Source organism: Populus nigra, chromosome 2 (assembly GCF_951802175.1).
Source record: "Populus nigra chromosome 2, ddPopNigr1.1, whole genome shotgun sequence".
NCBI classification, from domain to species: domain Eukaryota; kingdom Viridiplantae; phylum Streptophyta; class Magnoliopsida; order Malpighiales; family Salicaceae; genus Populus; species Populus nigra.
The window spans coordinates 43,692,707-43,711,148 of NC_084853.1; the positions used below are offsets into that span (position 1 = coordinate 43,692,707).

Consider the following 18,442-nt stretch of genomic DNA (forward strand, 5'->3'; position numbering starts at 1 on the left):
TCTTAAAACACCATTTAATCAGTTTAAAAACCTATAAAAAATTGGATAAAAAAATCAATGAATTCTAATTTTTTTTTTTGGCATGTTTGAAAGACAAACTAAACTCTATTGAATTCTTCTTTCTAATACAAGCTAATTCAAGCCAGTTGACACCATACTTGATCGAATTATTATTTTTATGGTTGTAATGTGTTTGGTAGAACCATTTCTATCTCCTTTCTTAATTATTTTTTTATTACTTTATCTCTCTTCTTTTAAATCTTATGACCGAAATATGACGTCTTAATTTTTTTAAAAAATATTTTAAAATATACTAATAAAGTAATATGTTATTATCTTAATATTTTTTTAAAATATAAAATGATTTATTTTAAAACACATCTTAATCATATGAGATTAAACTAATATCTTGTCGTCTTAATATTTTTTTAAAAAAAAATATGATATCTTGAATTTTTTTAATCAAGTAATATTTTTATTGGTCGTTCAGGTTGTTTTTAATTTGAATGTGCTAAGTTAATTGAATTAATTCTTATACAGTTTAATCTTTTTTTCTACTAAAAACCATGCTAGGAATGCTTGGGTAAATTTGATCATACCTGTAATGTAGCGCAACCAATGACTAGTTAATAATCAATATCATCATTGGACCTTGATGCATCCTGTAAAGGGTCATGATGACCACCTTGTCGCTTCATCTTTTGCTTCCTTTTTGTCTCTAGATGTGAAGCAAGTTAAGCACACTCCCTTTTTACCTGTTCCAATTCTTCCTCTAATTCCTCGACTTGATATTGGACCCATGTGCATGTATTTTCCAACTCTGAAATTCAAGTCATGATTTTCAATGCTTTCACGTCGAAGAAAAAAAAGGTGATGGAAATCTACCCACTATTTTTTTCAAATTCATTCATTTCATTTGCTAAAAGATAATCTTTGCGTTATGCAAACCATTAAGAGTAAAAATAGATACACATATAAATAGTTTATTGCAGGTGTTTTTATTTTATTTTACATGATTTTTTGTATTTGTCTTGAAAGTTAGTTTTAGTTGTAGACCAAATATTATTTTTAATCTTACAAATGCATGGTTAAAATATAATTTATTTATCTAAAATTTAACAGAAAAAAAATTAAAGTAAATTATGATAATCTTTTTTAGGATGTTATGAAATTATAACAACCATCCAAAAAAAATTAATTACTATATGAAAAAATGTTAAACTAAAACAATTTTTAAAAAATATATATAAGAGAGCTTATTAATTAAAAATTAGTTTTAAAAACAAAATCAATTAAAATTTTAAAAAGTCAGACAAGGCCAACATGCCTAACCTAAAAACAAATTCTAGGCCCATCAAGTTAATTTTTTTATGTTAAAAAAAGCGAATAATATATCATTCATTCAAGATTTCTTTTAAAAAAATATAATTATAACATGTCGTTTACACTGACACACAATGTGTCATCCACCAATATATTTTTAGATCAACTATGGTAATTGAAGATTGGGATATGAGTTCCAGGATCCAAAAAATTTAATTTTAAACTTGGTTTCACCTAAAAATCTCAAAAACCTTAATAAACTTATTATCAACCTTAAAACACAATTTCATTAGTTTAAAAACCTATAACAAAATTGGATAAAAAATCAATGGATTCTAATCTTTTTTTTGTCATGTTTAAAAGACAAATTCATCTTTATTAAATTCTTCTCTCTATGACAAGTTCATTGACACCATACTTGAATATTTTTTTTTTTATGGTCGTAATGTGTTTGGTAGAACCATTTCTATCTCCTTTCTTTTTTTTGTTACTTTATGTCTCCTCTCTCAAATCTTACGACCGAAATATGATGTTTTAATAATTTTTTTTAAAAAATATTTTAAAATATGTTGATAAACTAATATTTTATTATCTTAATATTTTTTTTTAAATACAAAATGATGTATTTTAAAATATATCTTAATCCTATGAAAGTCAAATTAATATATTGTCATTTTAATATTTTTTTTTAAAAAAATATGACGTCTTGAATTTTTTTAGTCAAACAATGTTTTTATTGATCGTTCAAGCTGTTTTAATTTGAACTTGCTAAGTCAATTAAATTATATCGAGTTAACCCCTATACGATCTAATCTTTTTTCTACTAAAAAACATGTTAGCAATGCTTGGACAAATTTGATCAGACCTGTAATGTAGCACGACCAATGACTAGTTAATAATCCTTATTTTGGAAGGGTAGAGTTGAGAAATTTTATGATACTAAGGGAGTAATTCGTGAGATCATATGAGTTATTCTTTGAAGCTCATCTTAAAAATAAAAAAAAAGATACAATCAAAAAAATAAAATTAATGATTAATATTTCTATATATCTTTACTTAGTATTTCACTTTTTTAGTTTTATTTATCTATTTTTTAAAATAAATATTATAAACTAATAAATAAAATATCACTAATTAGTCAAGTAGAACATCAAAATTTCATGAGAAGAGTCATGTTTTCCACAATCTTTTCATGTGTTAAAGGGTAAAGTGCCCCGTGGAGGCGCTGGAGAAGGGTAATTTTGTCTTCCTAAAATGGTAACAGTGGGTTTTTGAACGAGAATACATTGGCAAAATGGGTGGGCCATCGTCTTTGCTAGGTTTAAGAACTTGATCTATGGCGGGCTTTGAGCCTTTAACAGAAAAAAGGGAAGAGTTATATGTAGGCCCATGCCGACATTTTCTCATTTCTCGGTCCAGAAAAGGTACGGAATCTACACGCAGAACCCCAGAATAATATCGCCACGCAATAATTATCCAACACGTGTCAGCCATAATTATCGGAGGTAGTGTAGCGTTAGTGACTGTGATCGTAATAATTTTTTAAATATATTAAAATAATATTTTTTTATTTTTTAAAATTTATTTTTAATTAAGTTTTTCGAAATAATTTAAAAATATTAAAGAGTAAAAAAAAATTATAAAACTCCTTTTGAACGGCGTTACCAAACCGCGCCGTACTCACCTCGAAAAGCGCAGAAAAGGAGTCTTGATTTTTAAAGCTCAAAGAAAATCATATCTCTGGAGTTTGGATCCGTAAACCACCGGTCACGGGTTCTTTTCCCCGCCACTTCCTCTTTTTGGTTCCCGAGAAAACTGTTACTTACTAGAAAATGGAGTGAATAAAAAGAGAAAATCTATACTCAAATCTCACAAAGTTTAGTCAGAGAGACGTAAAGAGAAATTATCGGTATTGAATATCTCAACGAAAATCACTCATTTCTACACGCTCAGCGAAGTCATCGGCTTCAATAAGAAGTTTCAATTCACACTAATCGAGTTCTCATTCAGTTGCTCAAATCAAAATGGCCTTTAATGCGCGTGTGGCTTTGTCATTAACAAATAGTCAATTATTTTTAGTTTCTTCTATGCGAGTGTGTAGTGGATTTCGGAGTTCAGTGGCCTGCAATTTGCGGTGTCGTCGTGTGAAAGGTGATGCAGTGTCAATTGGTTCTCGGTTTAGAAATTTCGGAGTGGCGAGAGCTAAAGGGCAGAAAATTGAAGACCATTCTCTTCTTGATGACTCAATGGATAATACTGATGATGAGCAGGTAATAAACTTATAATTACGTGTATAGTAGAACGAGGTTATGTTGGTTGTTCTTTTGAGCTATTGAATTTTTGAAGCAGTTGTAACTAAATTTGGATCAAATAACGTGCAACTAGTTTAGTAATGGAGTAAGGTTGTTCAATGGGCTTTCGAATCAATTTACATTCACCTGCAGTTGGTGGCCTAATCTCTGCATTTTTCCTTAGGTTGGAGATGTGCGTCCGAAGGTGCCGGAGCGGGATTTTACTGGCACTGCTTATGTTCCTGTTTATGTGATGCTGCCGGTAAGTGTGATTTTTTTGACACTGTTATTTCTTGTTTGTTGATTTCTTGATTTAGTTCTTAAGTTTAAGGTATTTCGTTTCTACGAGTTTATTTGTTGTGTTTAATGATGTGGGAAATGGCAGCTAAGTGTCATTGACATGAATTGTGAGTTGGTTGATCCTGAAGATCTACTGAACCAGCTGAGGATCTTGAAATCAGCAAATGTTGATGGTGTTATGATTGATTGTTGGTGGGGGATAGTGGAGGCTCATGCTCCGCAGGTGTATAAATGGAGTGGTTACAGGAGGCTCTTTCAGATGGTGCGTGATCTTAAGCTTAAGTTGCAGGTGAGTATATATATATATATATATGTATATGTATATATTCTGTGTTGCTATGATTGGTCTGTCATAAGCTATGAATCAAGATCACAGATTCTGATGGTAAAAAATGAATTATTTGGGAAAGAACCTAAAGCCTGTATGGCGACTCACATCTTAAACTCCAATCTGTTATGTTTCACCTCTCTCTACTATCCAACCCCAAAAGTGCTCATTATCAGTACACGTACAAGGTTAGTTGTAACTGTAATACATGCTTTAATACCCTTCAAGCCAACATCTGCAAGTTCTCAATGGAAACAAACTTTAACATTCAACATGTATATCCATGTAATAGTATGTTTGTTGGTCTTATGTCATTTTTGGAGAAAGATTTTCTAGGCTTGGCATCGACCTAAACTAGCATAATTTTCCAAATGGAATGTTTGGTGTTATAGTAATTCAAAAAAATTCTATGCCGAATATGCTACTATTTCTTTACTCTAATATGAGCTCAGGTTGTTATGTCATTTCATGAATGTGGAGGCAATGTTGGTGATGATGTCCATATTCCACTTCCACAATGGGTAACAGAAATTGGTGAAACCAATCCGGACATATATTTCACAGACAGAGAAGAAAGGCGCAATACTGAATGCCTCACTTGGGGAATTGATAAGGAGCGAGTTTTAAAACGTCGGACAGCTGTTGAGGTATTGAATTAAGGCATGCTTGTAATGTGATATCAATTTTTTTTTTCTTTTTATCTCATCTAGGCCACATATAAGTTGAAATACAACAAATACATTTTCTGTTCTTTCCTTTTTAATTTGATGTTCTCTGAAAATGTATTGAAACATGAACTACTCTAAAATGTGTAGCTAAATTTATTATGTTAAATGTATGTTTGTGTTTAGAAACAGAATGCTTGTGTGGACACAATCTCTTTTCATCCAGCAGTATTCATGTCCCGCAAAGTCCCACCCAGTATTTGTTTTATCTGGGGCCGAGGTTTGTAAGATCACGTTATCAAAGATTCGGATTAAACCTCTGTGACTAATAAGTGCTTTTGTCCATGTGCCCTTAGCTAGAAATTTAATTTTATATCTTGAAGTTGAAGTTTCTACTGTTGATAAAAATAATGCAGGTTTACTTTGATTATATGAGGAGCTTTAGGGTGGAGTTTGATGAGTTCTTTCAGGATGGAATCATCTCTGAGATTGAAATTGGACTAGGTCCATGTGGGGAGCTACGGTATCCCTCATATCCTGCACAACATGGTTGGACATATCCTGGCATTGGTGAATTCCAGGTATGTTTTGGTAATGGGTTAATAACTTGACCTTCACCTTGAAGAAGGCATATCCCTTAGGGGTACCTTATCCTGATGGCTGTGAAATTGAGGTGTATATGAATTACTGATAAATAAGTTGGCTTCTCTTATTGTAGAGAGGCTTGGTAATCATTATGGAATAAAATTCACCTGTCCTCTTATGCATTCCATAGTTTGATCTTGTCCCTCTATCACCTTTTCATAGTCAACCTTATTAAATTATGGTGTTTTTCCACAAAATGACCCAAGATGTTTCATTTCAGTGCTATGATAAGTACCTGATGAAGAGTCTGAGCAAAGCAGCAGAGGTGAGGGGGCACTCGTTTTGGGGAAGAGGTCCAGAGAATGCAGGTTCTTACAACTCTGCACCGCACGAGATTGGGTTTTTCCGTGATGGAGGAGACTATGATAGTTACTATGGAAGATTCTTCCTCAATTGGTACTCTCAAGTTTTGATTGATCACGGAGATCGTGTTCTTGCTCTGGCTAATTTAGCCTTTGAAGGCACTGGCATTTCTGCGAAGGTGAGTTACCATTGCATGGAATCTTGTTCTTCTCTGGATAAACAAGTTTTCATTTCTTGGAATGATAGATAAATCCAATTAACATGTTCTATAATTTTTATACCGATATGTTTTTGCTATATTGACGACTGCCAAGCAGCTATCAGGAATTCATTGGTGGTACAAAACAGCTAGTCATGCTGCTGAATTGACTGCTGGATTCTACAACTCTTCAAATCGTGATGGCTATGCTCCAATTGCAGCAATGTTGAGGAAACATGGGGTTGCTCTCAATTTCACATGTTTTGAAATGCGCACAGTGGACCAGTATGAGGGCTTTCCAGAGGCACTTGCAGATCCTGAGGGATTAGTTTGGCAGGTAAGCAAAGACATATCTGCTGTTTTATCTCCTAGCATATGATGTTTCAATTAGGGTATTAAAATATATGTTGTGAGGGTGAAGGGATGTGTATGTTCAGTTGAATGTGGAGGGCAGATGGTGCTAAATTTTGACATGTCCATGAGATTTGATTCTGCATTTTCTTTATCAGCAGCATCCGGGAAAAAGGGTTGTGATTGAATCACGATAGTTTAAATCTCAAGAATTATTTTAAACCATATATCCTGTCATATTTAGATTGCTATCATCTTTTCAATTTTCCAGGTGCTGAATGCTGCATGGGATGCTTGTATCCCACTTGCCAGTGAGAATGCTCTTCCTTGCTACGACAGAGAAGGTTATAACAAGATATTAGAAAATGCCAAGCCTCTGCATAATCCGGATGGGAGACATTTATCTGTTTTTACCTATCTCAGGCTTAGCCCTGTTCTCATGGAGAGATACAACTTTCAAGAGTTCGAACGATTTGTGAAGAGAATGCATGGTATGGTAGTGCTTCACTTTTCTCCTTCCGAGTCCATCACATTTTCTTTCGGTTCCAATTCCTTCCCGTTCCATTTTTTTAGCTCCCAGTTGACAACATTTCTTTATTTCCTTTTCCTTCATACGAGCCAAACCGATAAGGTCATATAAACAAAGAATTGGCCGGTGCATTGTTGATATTTATTTTCTATTTAAATATCAAAATTGTTTGAAGTTGTAAATTATAGGAAAGACTTGAGGGTACAGTGATTTCCATTGTTATTCATGCATTTAGAGTGTACAAATGCACTTTTTATCAGACAGAGATGATCTTGATTCGTCTTACATCCAATTTCAGGAGAAGCAGTTTCAGATTCAAATGCAATTTGAACAGAAATTACACTATAGCAGAGGAGATGGATGGGTTAAGTGGCGCCTAGGAGTGTTGTCACACATCGATAGATTATACTTTTTACGTGTTTGTCCTATGTCCATAACATACAATGTAGTATGTATAAATTAATAGTGCAGTTCGATATAGATTATTAATTGTTCCAAGCATCCTCGTTTTCACACCGAACTGTACCAAGCATCTATGTGTGTCCGAACAAGCTCATCCTTTTATCAATTACCATGTTCCTGGAGGGTCTTCGCTATGTTTCTACTTTCGGCTCACAGAGAATCATCGAACTGATTTCATCGGCAGAAGACGGTATTCATGCAGATGTATACAGTGGTTGTTTTATGTTATAATAGTTGTTTTTTAATATATTATATTAAAACAATTTTATTTTTGGTATCTAACATTAAAATAATATGAAATTAAAAATAAATAATTTTTTAAAACGTAAAAAAAATGCTTTAATTGCAATTATCCCGTAGCCAACAATATCATTTAAGACCAATTGTTTCTGAACAATTTCAAGCACTTGATGGTCAGCGCGTGTACTCAAATTTTTATTTTTTCAGACAAACACAAGCGGTTTGTAACCGTTTACCGCTAATGTAGGTCACGTGATTGGGCCTTTAATGACGCACTAACATCTCGTGATTTCATTCAGCTTTCAGCATGTGCTACACGTGGTACTGTACCCTCTCTCTCTCTCTCTGGCATAACTACACACGCCCCATCCGTGTCATACCAACACACACACACACACAAGAAACACGCTCGAGCCTCTCCACACGCGCGAATCCCTAACCTCGCACGCAAACACACATTTCCACACGCGCCTCCTTACTCTCTGCCACACGCCCACCTCTACTCGCCGGGAAAACGTCGAATATCTCGCCTTATCGTGGAATTCTTTGTTCAATTAGGCTTTGGAGAGTAGCCGTGAAACGACACCGGAGATTCTCCGGTGGTCGGCGAAGTTAGGGTTTTGAGAGAGGCGGATGGAGCTGTTGTTATGAAGAAGATATAAGGTGAGAAAGCTGGAAGAGTGAAATTTGAGTTGGAAATGGAGAAATAGAGGGGAATCTGAAGTGTTAGTATGCGCAAGGTGAAGTTCTTGTGTGAATCTTACGCGTGAAACGAGTGGAAAACTGTTATAAGAAGGTGATTAATGAGTTTGTTTTGTTTATTAATGGTTAAAAAGTGTTTATTTTAATTGAAGTTCTGTAGTTGATTTGTAGTGAGACAACTAGCCTTTACTTCTTGTTTGGTTGCCAAGGAAAAGGTGGGAAAAGAGAAGAAATTAATTTTTTGATTATTTGGTTTGAAAAGTAGAGAGAGGTGAAACATAACAGATTGGAGTTTAAGATGTGAGTCGCCATACAGGCTTTAGGTTCTTTCCCAAATAATTCATTTTTTACCATCAGAATCTGTGATCTTGATTCATAGCTTATGACAGACCAATCATAGCAACACAGAATATATACATATACATATATATATATATATATACTCACCTGCAACTTAAGCTTAAGATCACGCACCATCTGAAAGAGCCTCCTGTAACCACTCCATTTATACACCTGCGGAGCATGAGCCTCCACTACCCCCCACCAACAATCAATCATAACACCATCAACATTTGCTGATTTCAAGATCCTCAGCTGGTTCAGTAGATCTTCAGGATCAACCAACTCACAATTCATGTCAATGACACTTAGCTGCCATTTCCCACATCATTAAACACAACAAATAAACTCGTAGAAACGAAATACCTTAAACTTAAGAACTAAATCAAGAAATCAACAAACAAGAAAAAACAGTGTCAAAAAAATCACACTTACCGGCAGCATCACATAAACAGGAACATAAGCAGTGCCAGTAAAATCCCGCTCCGGCACCTTCGGACGCACATCTCCAACCTAAGGAAAAATGCAGAGATTAGGCCACCAACTGCAGGTGAATGTAAATTGATTCGAAAGCCCATTGAACAACCTTACTCCATTACTAAACTAGTTGCACGTTATTTGATCCAAATTTAGTTACAACCGACTCCACCTGGTTCCCTCGGAGGAGTCTCTCCTGGTCATCAGACCTCGGAGGAGTACAATTCATGCCGTATGAAAGGTGTTTTTATACCCAACCCCTCACCTTATGATCTATCTGCAAGCACTCAGTCACAAACCCCAGGAATGGTGGGAGAAGGAAGAGAACAAACAGAGAGTGATCCTCGTGTTGGTGGCTCCATGGACACTATAAATGACAAGCAGGTACTTTTGTACACTATATGTGCTGCAATATTGATCTATGGATATTCTAATAAATGTTGCTCTCAAGTTTAATGTTTGAACCTCACAATTGACACTTTAAACATTGAAAAAAAATGCATGGTTGCTTGTTTACTCCATGTTGTCTTGTACTTTACACATTAGACATAAATAAGCTGATAAGCTAACCGGCTCTTTGATTAGCAATGTGGAGCACAGTAATGCACATATGTAGAACTTGTTTTTAGTCAAAGAATGTAGAGTACCAGTTAATTTTCTAACAAAGTTTGGTTCTTCTAGATTTAGTGTTTAATGTCACACATTTTTCAACTTCTCTCTCTTTTTTTTTAGATTGTTGACATACCTCCAATTACAAAGCTACCAGAGCAGGATTTTGCTGGCAGTCCATTCATACCGGTTTATGTGATGCTACCAGTGAGTTAATCTAATCCTGCTTTTTGAGCAGTTGATTTTAGAGATGGTGTGTCCTATCCTTTTTTATTTATTATTATTTCCGTTCTGAGTTCAGCCTTTTTGTGAAGGATACTCTATTTTCGTTGATATGTTGTTTCTCAATCTAACCCAAGTGCCAAATGTGAGATCCATGTAAGTTATAATCAAATTCATTTTTGTTCCATGATTTGTTGGTGTCAGTTGGGTGCCATAAATATGAAGTGCGAGCTGGTTGATCCAGATGGCCTATTGAAGCAGCTCAAGGTATTGAAATCTGCCACTGTTGATGGTGTTATGGTTTACTGCTGGTGGGGCATAGTAGAGGCTCACGCTCCTCAAGAGTACAACTGGAATGGTTACAGGAGGCTCTTGCAGATGGTGCATGAACTCAAGCTCAAGTTACAGGTGAGTGCTGTTTGAAACTTGTTATCCTGTATGGTAGCTTATGCTCTCCCGCATTCTGGGCATAGAATTAATGCTAATTGTTGGCTTTTCTTAGCAACCCCCTTTCTCTGGTACACCACTTTATAGATTGTTTATGATCATATCCATACATGTGGATGTTGGTGGCATGGGTACAGTGCCCTGAATTCTGCAATGTTATGAGATCTGATATTTTCTGAGTGTTTGGAAACCGAGCAAGTTGTTTCTGTTGATCATAATGTCAATGACATGAGCATGTGCAACTAAGCATGTTGATGGAACATAACTGCAAGATTGTTCACAGATCAAGGACCTACTATGAAGATCCTGATAGGAGCCAATCATTGAATGACAGAAGGATTTCTTTGGGCTAATTAATGGGTGATGGCTGGGGAAATGAAGGGGTGGTCAAGTAGATGTCATGCATTTCAGGGGCTACTGTCTGTGAAGCGAGAGGGTCGATTCATTTAGGTTTGTGATTGCAAATCCCCAGAGCTGGGGTGCTGATATTGGCTGAGGAGTTTTTTATTCCCTGATTGTTACAATAAAAACAGTAATTTGAGTACAGCCAAATTTATGAACATGATTTATTATGTTTTAAGAAGGGATGGTGTTTTCTCAGGGTGGATTTAACTTTTAAGATTCTTAAATTATTGAATTGTTTGTTATGAATCTATCTTCATCTAAACATACCATAGCAACAAGTTCCCGATCGCTGTAGTTGTTTTTCTCAATACCTTTGAAAGTTCCTTCTGATGAGAGTAAATTGTCTTACTGATTTTTTATCTCAGGTTGTGATGTCATTTCATGAATGTGGAGGCAATGTTGGTGAAGATGTTTGTATTCCCCTGCCAAATTGGGTGGCAGAAATTGGACGCAGTAATCCTGACATTTTCTTCACCGATAGAGAAGGAAGGCACAACTCGGAATGTCTTTCATGGGGAATCGACAAAGAACGAGTGTTAAGAGGCCGTACTGCTATTGAGGTACATCCTGCTGTAGCTGTTAGGCTTTACTTAATTATAAGCCAGTGTATGCTCAACACTCAGAAGCTTTTCTGTCACTCTTTGCACATGAATGTCTGCTTCTGTAATAATCATTAAATTTTCTTAGAATACCAACATAAGCTAAATACAACAATAATTTATTCAATTAAAAAATGTTTTTGAAGTTGCTGTTTTGGTTATGGCTAACATTTGGAATATACATTATGCTAAATTCAAAACTGTATTTTATGCGTGTTCCTAACAGCAATGATCAGAATATAGGTCATTTGATTTGGTGCTTTCATGTAATTTGAGTATTTGAAACGGATTTTTTTTATAGGCTAGTAAATTTGGTGTTTTTATCTCTATGGTTAACTAATGTAGGTGTACTTTGACTACATGAGAAGCTTCCGAGCAGAATTTGATGAATTCTTTGAGGATGGTATCATCTCCATGGTTGAAGTTGGACTCGGTCCTTGTGGGGAGCTACGGTACCCTTCTTGTCCTGTGAAGCATGGCTGGAGATATCCTGGCATTGGTGAATTTCAGGTAATTTTTGAAGTTCATTATTTCAGTGATATTTTTTTAGTGATGTAAGCTTTCGTTATCCAAAATTGCTTGCTACAACTTTACAAGTTGCTTCCATACACACAAACTTGCCAATAGCTTCCAACATTTGCTCTCACAATGCTTCTGGCCTTGAGAGTTACTGCTAGGGCAGTATGCTCCAGCAACCTTTTTTTTTTAACACCAGGCAGCCTCTCTTCTTCAAAAAAAAACAAAATTAAATAAATAGGAGTCAATTTGTGGTGACTTTCCAATTTTGCCTGGACACAATTTGATTTTTCTGGTTCCTATGCCTATCTTATCAAAGATACTATGGACAAGTGGAGTTAGACTTGAATATTTGGCAGAGTTTATTAGATTTTAAGAAACCAGTTATCTTGAAAATTTAGTTTGCAGTATGATATTTCACAACTAGTTAATAAGAAAACAATTATTTTTCCAGGTAAATTGGTTGCTTCATGTTATGTGAACTGGGTACTCGATTCTTTCATTTATTTTCTCAACCTGTGATTGCCGATTTATCTTTTATTATCCCAGCATGGTTAAGAAAAGCCCTTTATTTGCAGTGTTATGATAAATATTTTCTGAAAAGCTTAAAGAAGACAGCGGAAGCAAGGGGACATCCATTCCGGGCTAGGGGACCAGATAATGCTGGCTCCTATAATTCCCAGCCACATGAAACTGGTTTCTTCTGTGATGGAGGGGAATATGATGGATATTATGGCAGGTTCTTCCTTAATTGGTATGCTAGGATTTTAGTTGATCATGGTGATCGGGTACTTTCTTTGGCAAAGTTAGCTTTTGAAGGTGAGTCTGCTTTCCAGAAATTTCTTCTAATATCAAGGATTGTTTATGAAAGTTTGCTACCTAGGCTTGTTTCTTTCCTTTCTCTGTTAAATGCCTAGGTCCTAATTTTAAGTTGATTTAAGATATTTGTTTATGTTGGCTTCAAAATGCATTTTAGAACTTTTGAAAACTACATCTGAAAGTTATTTGATAGTTATGCTTGATCCACTCTGTTTGCTACATTTTAATTTGGAGTAGCTATTAGGTATTCATTGGTGGTACAAGACATCCAGTCATGCTGCTGAATTAACTGCTGGGTTCTACAACCCATGCAATCATGATGGCTATGCTGCAATTGTTGCAATGCTAAAGAAGCACGGGGCTGTTTTAAACTTCTTGTGTTCTGAATTGTGGACAGTAGACCAGCAAGTGGACTTTGCAGAGGCACATGCAGATCCTGAGGGATTAGTATGGCAAGTAAGAAACTTCCTGTTGAGCTTCAACATTTCCTGAATTAAGTTTGTCATTTTTGGGAAAATAGGTCTTTTCTATAAAAGCCTGTTTTTCACCTATATGAAAATTTTGGATAAACATCATGCTTCAGGTTCACCGGGTGCCTGGTCCTTGTTGAAAATTTATCTGTGAGCATTATAATTGTCTATCTCAGGTGCTGAATGCTGCATGGGATGTTGGCACACCAGTTGCTGGCGAGAACGCTCTTCCATGCTATGACAGGGTCACGTATAACAAGATTCTGGATAACGCCAAGCCATTGAGTGATCCGGATGGAAGGGCATTTTTTGTCTTTTACTTACCTTAGGCTCAGTCCACTTCTAATGGAGAGACAAACCTACATGGAATTTGAACGCTTTGTCAAGAGAATGCATGGTAAAGTACTAGAGCAATCTGCAATTATTTTTTAAATTCGAGTCTGTGCCATGCTATAAATTTTTATCCAATCACCCATGCTGATAAAAAGAAAAGATCCAGTTACATAGTGTGAACATCATTTTGGTGGGCTGGGAACTAATAACTAAGGGAAAAGGGTGAAAATAGAGGGAGACAGATTTCTTTATCTAAAAGTTCTGGATGCTGCCCGAATCAGAGGGATAACAAATTTGGTGCTTCCAGCATGAATTTCACAGGTTTAGGTAATCTGCACTGGTCTTCTGTTTCATAAACAGTGAGGTTACTTCAAAAGGTTCTTCCAACAGTGCCCTGTGAAGAACAGACAAGAACCAACAGTGCCCTGTGAAGAACAGACAAGTCATAGTTTGTCTCATTTACTGGCTAGCTATTAAAGCAAGAAAACTAGCATCATTTTCACACACGGTTTTGTAGCCGAATCTGTTAGATGTTGATAAATGACTTGTCCTTCAAGGGCACAAATTTTAATGAAGGTCTATAAAGTTGCATCAAATTCAAAATAAAAGTGGTAGTGAGCCATTCGATTAGTTGGCTATTGATAATAAATAATACTGATTGATAAATCATTGTAATTTGATCTGAATGTGTTTGATTTCCATGGCAGGGGATGCCGTTCTTGATCTCCAGGTATAGCAGGAGGAAGGGCATCCAGATGGAGTGGTATTTATTTTTTCCCCACATAATAGAAGGGGTTACCATAATGTAGATTAGTGTAGTATTTTTTTCATATGATATGCAGGGTAATAGTATTGAAATGGTTTAAACACCTCCGTAAATGACGTCACAAACTCAAAACAGTCAGGTTCGCTAGATTTGAGCTTCCTTTAATGCTTGTTTTTTTAACCTAGCTGAAAGCTGTTTTCAAAGGCTCGTGTGCAATTCAGAAATTTGAAACACCAATTCCCCACCATTTTGATTTATTTCTTTCTCATTTTGTACTGGGCCTTCAATTTCTTCCTAAGTTCCTAAAAACCGTAGGCAAGGTGGAAAAAACTGTCTACAAGGGAGCTTCGAAGAAACTGTTTGCTAAGCTCTGGCCTGAAGTTGACGGTGAGTTCCATATTCTTAAAAGAGTTCTCTCTTTCTTTCATTTTCCCCACCTCCTATTTAATCTGATTTATCCATGCGTAAAGCTGACAATTCTACAGACCATTAAAATAACATCATAAGGCAAATCGAGCGTATTTGGTTGATAAATGAAAGAATGATATTTGCAGGTAATTTTACAAAAAAAGGGGGGAAAAATAGTGTCTATGTGGAAGACTTCTTGAACACCATTCGACCAGATTCATCCACATCAAAAAGACGCTCTATAAAGTTGTCCCAGCGTTCCTTCATTCTCTTAAATGACAACAGTGATGAACGTGCCCCACTTGAGCTGCCAGAACCCTCCCCCTTTTCCACTTCGGCAAATGTTCCATACGAAGGTGAGTAGGTTGCCTGTGGGATTTCCAAAGCAACAGCTCTCCGAAGTGCTGCCTCATACTCTTCATTGTGCTCACGTGCAAGAGACTCCTGCCGCTGCATCCGCTGTTGTGCTGGAATTTCCATGATCCGATCTTTCTCCAGCATCAACTGACAAGGGAGATAGTGTTTCAGATATGTTGTAAATGTAGAAGTTAATTCTCAATCTTCAAGCATCTAATTTAACCAAGCAAATATACACCACTTGACTGACACTGCCTTTATCAATTATAGTGGAGTTACGGAGATGGCAGGTCACGGGATTTTATAAGAAACCTGCCACAAATTGGCCTCAACAAACATTCCAGGAGCTCCTATTTCGAGCTACCCAGGAGTTGTGAAAAAGCTGACTACCCTCCCTCGACTGGATAAACCATGGTTTTCTTTCATTTTTTTCCTCTTTGAGAAGCTGGACAAGCAAGCTCTAAAAATCTGATTGATGAGACAAACTAGATCAGTTATTTAAAAGCTGTCTCAGCCTTGGCCCAAACCCAGAACCACCAAGTCTTACTGCATGCCAAGAAAGAAGCTAGACTTACATCAAGAGCCCTTTGAGATTCCCTCTCCAACCAGATAATGGCATGATCAGAAGTCGCATTGCATGAAAGAACTAGGTGCTCAAAGCGCCCATCCACAGGGACTGCTGTTCTGACAACTGGTGGAAATCTTCCTATCCTGAAACCAAGTGTAAAGGTACTCTGATTACGATAAGATGGTAATCAATAATTCTGAAGCACATAAATTTTCTAAATAAACCTCCAGCAAATCAAAATCAAAGGAGCTGGCACAGCACACCGTGCAACAACTGACAACTCTTTTGGGTCTTAGAATATTCAATGATAATTATCAGTTGCTCTTTGATCTGCTGCTCGTAACACGTGAATACAGATATCTAAAATGGAAGAGTGCATGTGCAGCCTTTAATGAATCTTGGATTCAGGATGCCTGCAGCATTGTTAATCTGCTTAGGCTTCGATGCAGAGCCTAATAAGTCTTTGATTGCCTATCAGTATTATAGGCCAAATTGGTAAGCATAACCCATACAATACTTTCCTTGTACCTTCAATAAGACTCACCATTTCTATTTTCGCTCTTCCCCTCACCATTCCTCTTATTTCCCAGCAGGTGATACCTTCTTTATATCCCCATATCATCAAGAATTTCCTTCAGCAGAGGGCATAAAAACTCATGGCAAGCTGCTTCATTAGGTACAAGTAAAATTGCACCAAAAATACAGCTGAATTTACCTGAAGGGCCTTCTCTCGACAATATGGTATAGCCGTCCTGGTGCATATAGCCGCGTTGGATCCTTAAGCATCTTCTCCTCAAGAGTGCAAGTATCCTTCAAGCACATTAGGCATAACAGACAAGGCAAGCTGTCCAAAGTACAGAAACTCAGCTTAGTTAATATCTTGTCTAAACGAACTGCATTAGAGACAGATACGTGATCATTATAACACGGACCAAATATGCAAGCATAAGAGTCCATCAATGACTATCTGAGGTTTCCTCAACTAGCCAAATGGAAAAACCTCTTTAAGTTTCTTTGCGCAACCGCACTCTTTCTTTGTGAGTAAAATATTGACTCATTTGAATATTTGTTTTTTTTAAAAAAAGGGCCTCAAATATCAACATCTTATATATGCCACATTACCAGATGCAATAAAAGAAAAAAAATATACAGCTAGTAATGAAAAGGTAAATAAGACATACTATCTTTTACCAGAAAATCGATTTGAAAACATCTTCCAGAACAGTGGTCGTCCGAGGTAAGAAATCATCCTGGTTCATTCAGTAACTCATATTAGAACAGAGCACATACTAATATTCCTTGTCACAGTGAAAGAGAAATTGAAATGTTAGAAGTCTAAGGTATCAAGCTCTTTGCCTGTTTCATCAAATCTAGAGCTCGGCAGCAGGTAACAATTGTAAGAAAACAGGCAAATTAAAATGCTAATCACTGTATCACATAATTGATATTTCTAAACAGCAGGGTTTCTAATTCTCAAAATGTATAAATTGAAAAATGCTTCTGTGGCCACTTTGAACAAATTTTATTCATTTTAGTATTACCAAAAAATGCTGCAACCACCGTTCTGATTAAGACCACTCATCATCATCATCATATTTATGGGTGTTTCCAATTGACCGATGCACCAAAAAATTCAAATTTTAAACTTTACCGTAATCCATTTTGACCAAATTTTAAGTAACTTTGTTATTGTAATTTCAAACACAGCTGACTGCGCAGGCAAGTCCTACCTGAAGCACGATAGAATTGATAACATCAGCATATCTCACAGCCAAATTCAGTGACACACACCTAGCAGGAGCCATGGCAAAGCATCTGATCCTCTTCCTCTCAATGTTCCCCAATCTATCCCGATTTTGGACAGCATGCATTACTATCAGCGACACTATCCCTGCACCTAATGAATGTCCAGCAAAAGTCAACCTATAATCTGGATTCATATCAACCAAATCCCTCAAAAGCTCACACTCTGTATCAAAAACCCACTTTGCTGCTTTCAATAGCCCATTATGCACATAACCACCATCAAACTTGGTCTGCCCCAATTTATTATCAAGTAAAACTGCATAGTCACTTTCCTTCGCCAAATTAAGCCCCCTAATAGCCAACACTACATCAGCATTATCATGATCAAGGTAAATCATGTAAGGAGCAGCACACCCCCCTGTATCTTCATAAGTTCTCTTTACAACTACCCAGTCAGGATTAATACCATAGCCTCCCGGCGGCGCCCAAAGTGGGTTGCGAAGATCATCTTCATAGACAGATAGGATTAGGCGACAAAGGCGAGGCACAGGCGCAAATTCTTCAGCCGTGGCTAAGCCCCAGTTCTCACTTTCATGACCAGCAGAGTATAGGCATTTTTTCCATAGCCAACGAGCACAGCCAAGGCAGTACACGCATTCAAGGATTGGAACGCCACAGAGGATTGACATAGAGGCCTATGATTCAAGCATGATAATATATTCATCACGAAACATGACTCAAAATGAGACAGGCGCATCAATGGATTTGGGGAACTTAGATTTTGAGGAAAATCCAACTGGGATTTAGAAGATAATCAGATTATATTGTAAGGAATTAAACTTTATTGTTGAAGAATCAGCAATCAAAACAACAATATAAAGAAAAAAATACAAAAATACACAAACCCACTTAAAAAGAAAAACCTTTTTTTTTAAAAAAAAAAAGGAGGGGGGGGGGGTGTTAAATACGGAGAATAAAACAAACTAACAAATTATTGGTTGCTGTTAGTGTATCAGGAGTTGC

The 18,442-nt window shown here is 36.4% G+C and overlaps 2 protein-coding genes, 1 long non-coding RNA gene and 1 pseudogene across 5 annotated transcripts; 2 read left to right on the forward strand and 2 right to left on the reverse strand.

The window, feature by feature from the left end:
• The first annotated feature begins 2,985 nt into the window (after nt 1–2,985).
• Nucleotides 2,986–7,435, forward strand: LOC133681671 (beta-amylase 2, chloroplastic). Its single transcript, XM_062104782.1, has 9 exons — nt 2,986–3,593; nt 3,799–3,876; nt 4,000–4,203; nt 4,695–4,889; nt 5,324–5,488; nt 5,773–6,033; nt 6,173–6,391; nt 6,677–6,896; nt 7,233–7,435. Exons 1-9 carry the CDS (start codon nt 3,348–3,350, stop codon nt 7,262–7,264), a joined length of 1,620 nt encoding a protein of 539 aa, XP_061960766.1. The 5' UTR covers nt 2,986–3,347; the 3' UTR covers nt 7,265–7,435.
• A 1,169-nt stretch (nt 7,436–8,604) lies between these two features.
• LOC133682375 (uncharacterized) lies at nt 8,605–9,316 on the reverse strand. Its single transcript, XR_009836668.1, has 2 exons — nt 9,113–9,316; nt 8,605–8,989 (listed from the first exon to the last, which is right to left on the reverse strand). It is a non-coding gene; the product is annotated as an uncharacterized LOC133682375 (long non-coding RNA).
• On the forward strand, nt 8,971–18,346 carry LOC133682372 (beta-amylase 7-like; annotated as a pseudogene).
• On the reverse strand, nt 14,844–18,108 carry LOC133682373 (uncharacterized). 3 transcript variants are annotated; one of them, XM_062105694.1, is made up of 5 exons: nt 17,465–18,108; nt 16,855–16,923; nt 16,389–16,517; nt 15,681–15,816; nt 14,844–15,252 (listed from the first exon to the last, which is right to left on the reverse strand). In XM_062105694.1, exons 1-5 carry the CDS (start codon nt 18,106–18,108, stop codon nt 14,929–14,931), a joined length of 1,302 nt encoding a protein of 433 aa, XP_061961678.1. In that variant the 3' UTR covers nt 14,844–14,928. The 3 variants fall into 3 exon arrangements, with proteins under 3 accessions (XP_061961678.1, XP_061961677.1, XP_061961679.1); XM_062105693.1 differs by having other exon boundaries at nt 16,865–16,923; nt 17,404–18,108; XM_062105695.1 differs by lacking the exon at nt 14,844–15,252 and adding an exon at nt 15,433–15,573 and having other exon boundaries at nt 16,865–16,923; nt 17,404–18,108.
• Nucleotides 18,347–18,442: the final 96 nt, after the last annotated feature.

What these genes read in the sequence shown, in the direction of transcription:
- LOC133681671 (XM_062104782.1), top strand. Translation starts at nt 3,348, where the DNA reads ATGGCCTTTAATGCGCGTGTGGCTTTGTCATTAACAAATAGTCAATTA. An exon ending in CTGTTTATGTGATGCTGCCG is followed by an intron (nt 3,877 to 3,999) that starts GTAAGTGTGATT and finishes GGGAAATGGCAG; the next exon opens with CTAAGTGTCATTGACATGAA. An exon ending in GCACTGGCATTTCTGCGAAG is followed by an intron (nt 6,034 to 6,172) that starts GTGAGTTACCAT and finishes ACTGCCAAGCAG; the next exon opens with CTATCAGGAATTCATTGGTG.
- LOC133682373 (XM_062105693.1), bottom strand. Translation starts at nt 18,108, where the DNA reads ATGTCAATCCTCTGTGGCGTTCCAATCCTTGAATGCGTGTACTGCCTT. An exon ending in GTCGAGAGAAGGCCCTTCAG is followed by an intron (nt 15,817 to 16,388) that starts GTAAATTCAGCT and finishes ACTTGGTTTCAG; the next exon opens with GATAGGAAGATTTCCACCAG. An exon ending in AATCTCAAAGGGCTCTTGAT is followed by an intron (nt 15,253 to 15,680) that starts GTAAGTCTAGCT and finishes CTCCCTTGTCAG; the next exon opens with TTGATGCTGGAGAAAGATCG.